General features: G+C 50.3%; 1 protein-coding gene across 1 annotated transcript in view; it reads left to right on the top strand.

Moving 5' to 3' along the window:
• Positions 1-2,974, top strand: part of ENPP2 (ectonucleotide pyrophosphatase/phosphodiesterase 2) — a 39,207-nt gene that overhangs the window by 30,892 nt on the left and 5,341 nt on the right. The window contains exon 13 of the mRNA XM_015413017.1: positions 351-507. Coding sequence (XP_015268503.1) covers positions 351-507 — 157 coding nt within the window. The remainder of the gene's footprint in view (positions 1-350; positions 508-2,974) is intronic.

Raw genomic sequence — 2,974 nt, 5'->3', positions numbered from 1 at the left:
GGCCTAACATGCAAAGGAGTTCCCGCTACAAAAAAAAAAGCCCTGGGTTTTGACAACAAACAAGGTAAACAGAATAACAACCAAAAGGTGGGTGTGGCTGGATAACCACACTTCTGGTAACATGGGGGTGTGGCCTAATGTGCTAATGAGCTGTGCTGTCAGGGGTGTGGTCCAATGTGCTAATGAGTTCCTGCCTTTGGGTGTGGCCTATTATACTAATGAGTTCCTGCTGGGCTTTTTCTACAAAAAGAGCCCTGCCTGTAGCTATCGTTCAGTCAGAATCCCAAGCACCAACCCTTGTGCAACTATAAACCTGTTATAAAACCATTTTTTCCTCTCCTCTCCCCCAGGTACGTGGAGGGCAGCTCCATCCCAGTTCCAACCCATTACTACAGCATCATAACAAGCTGTTTAGATTTCAACCAGCCAGCTGACAAGTGTGACGGACCGCTTTCTGTTATGTCTTTTATAATCCCGCACCGGCCCGACAACGAGGAGAGCTGCCTTGTAAGTGGGGACAATGGTGGGGTGGGCTTTTTCGGTCCTGTGAAACCTACCAATAGGAATGGAAGCAGCAAGGTCTGCAAGGGTGTTTGGCCTTTGTGCCATGCAGTACTGGCCCATACTATAATCAGACATTCTAAGGAAATGTAAGGAAAGAGAGTCAGAAATAAGCTGTCCGTGCAAATGTTATGGTGGGCATGCTCACCCACCAAATCAGGCACAGTCTAGCGCATCTGCAGGGTGGCTACAGTTTCTGTGTGAATCAGCCCTGCACAGTTGTTTGTATGGAATGGAACACACGACAGTTGACCGTGCCCCTACCACCAGCCAGTTTGGTGTTGTGGTTAGGAGCGCTGACTCTAATCTGGGAGAACCGGGTTTGATTCCCCTACGCCTCCACATGCAGCTGCTGGTGTGACCTTGGGTCAGTCACAAGTTCATTCAGACCTGTTCTCTCAAGGGCAGTTCTCAAGAGAGCTCTCTCAGCCCCACCCACCTCACAGGGTGTCTGTTGTGGGGAGGGGAAGGGAAGGGAAAGGAGATTGTAAGCCACTCTGAGACTCCTTCGGGTAGTGAAGGGTGGGATATAAATCCAATCTCCTCCATCTCCTCCTCTTTATGGTACAGGAGAACATAGCTGGAGAACATAGCTGGAGTTCTCCGAGACTCTAATCTGGGAGGACTGGGTCCCACTCCTCCACATGCAGCTGCTGGTGTGACCTTGGGTCAGTCACAAGTTCTCTCAGAGCTGTTCTCTCAGGAGCAGTTGTCGAAAGAGCTCTCTCAGCCCCACCTACCTCACAGGGTGTCTGTTGTGGGGAGGGGAAGGGAAAGGAGGTTGTAAGCCACTCTGAGACTCCTTCGGGTAGTGAAGGGTGGGGTCTAAATCCAATATCTTCCTCTAACTGCCTCGGAAAGGTCAGATCAAGGCTTTCAGACAGCCTAAATAAATAAAGCATGAGCATTCCTTAGAAAGGGCAGCTCTTTTGGCGTTGTGCTAAACTGTCGATCTCCAGGGCACATTTATGCATGCGGTTTGTTTTGTATAGATCTTTGGAGGGAAGGCGATTTAGGATACCTTACCTGCACTTTGTTGGTCATGTGTGTTAAGTTACCTTTACCCAGCAGAAAGCATGCGTTTGTTGGAAACCGAGCAAAACGCCGTTTCACCATCTGCTCCTCTGTTGACTTAAGATGGACCTAGAGATCCGTACCCTGCTTCTTTCAGATGGAAGTAATTGGTGTGCGTCTAACCTCAAACGTTCACCGGTTTCATAGGAGCCATTTAGAAGGAAATGCATCAGGCACTCAGCTGGGGAGATGCTCCATCATAACTAATCATCGTTATAATCAACCCCATTAACTCTGGTTTTACTGGGCTGTCATTAAAGGCAGGGCCGGCTCCAGCTTATTTTGCACCCTAGGCGAGGATCCCTTCTGGGGGCCCCGTGCGACCACCAATTTTCAAAAATAAATGCACTTTAGGAAGAATGAAAAACACAAATAATCAAGAAACTCCCAGAGTACGGGGGCCGGGTGCAGTTTGGTGCCCCTAAGGGCCGTCCTGCTCTAGGCGATCGCCTAGTTCGCCTAGTGAGTGAGCCGGCCCTGATTAAAGGGCTGCAAAGGAAGAGAAGGGGTATGGAGGAAACGGAGATAAAAAGGGATATGGGGAAGCCGGGGTGGCCGCATGGTCTCTGAGGCAAATGCATGATACGCAAATATGAGTGACAAAGCAGCCCTGGGATATTTATTTATTTATTTATTAAATTTATATCCTGCCCTCCCCAAACAGGCTCACGGCAGCTAACAAGAGGCATAGGCCATGATACAACTACTAAAAACAGAATAAAACAGTCAATTACAAACAAAGTGCCGGTACTCTAAATCATAAGCTCTTATCAATCCAAGATGGGGTTCCACAAACCAGCATAACCCTTCAGCATAAGTTCCGGCTGGTACTGTCGTCCTTTCATAGTCAGTTCTTCAGGTTGTCTGGTCGTCTTTCCAGGGCCAGCTCACATCCTGATAGAATCCACCGTCAGATGGCAGCTCGGTGGTGGTACAGTAGCGGTGGCGGCTCCTATGCAAAAGCCTGGCGGAAGAGCTCTGTCTTACAGGTCCTGCGGAACTGCATAAGGTCCCGCAGGGCCCGGATCTCCTCCAGGAGCTCGTTCCACCAGATAGGAGCCACCACCGAAAAGGCCCTAGCCCTGGTTGTAGCCAACTTGATGGCCATTCTCAGCAGAGACGCAGCAGGGCTAGGGATGCCAGCCTCCAGGTGGGACCTGGGGATCCCCCCCCAAATCTCCAGACTACAGAGATCAGTTCCCCTGGAGAAAATGGATGCTCTGAAGGGTGGACTCTGTGGCCTTGTACCCCACTGAGGTCCCCTGCCCTCCCCAAGCTCCAGGAGTTTCCCAGCCTGGAACTGGCAACTCTACCCCCCTTACACACACACACACCAGTG

The sequence above is a fragment of the Gekko japonicus genome, unplaced genomic scaffold, assembly GCF_001447785.1.
Source record: "Gekko japonicus isolate JY-2015 unplaced genomic scaffold, Gekko_japonicus_V1.1 scaffold2464, whole genome shotgun sequence".
NCBI lineage: Eukaryota > Metazoa > Chordata > Lepidosauria > Squamata > Gekkonidae > Gekko > Gekko japonicus.
Note: the sequence above shows the minus strand (reverse complement) of the source record. Positions and strands in the feature narration are given on the sequence as shown.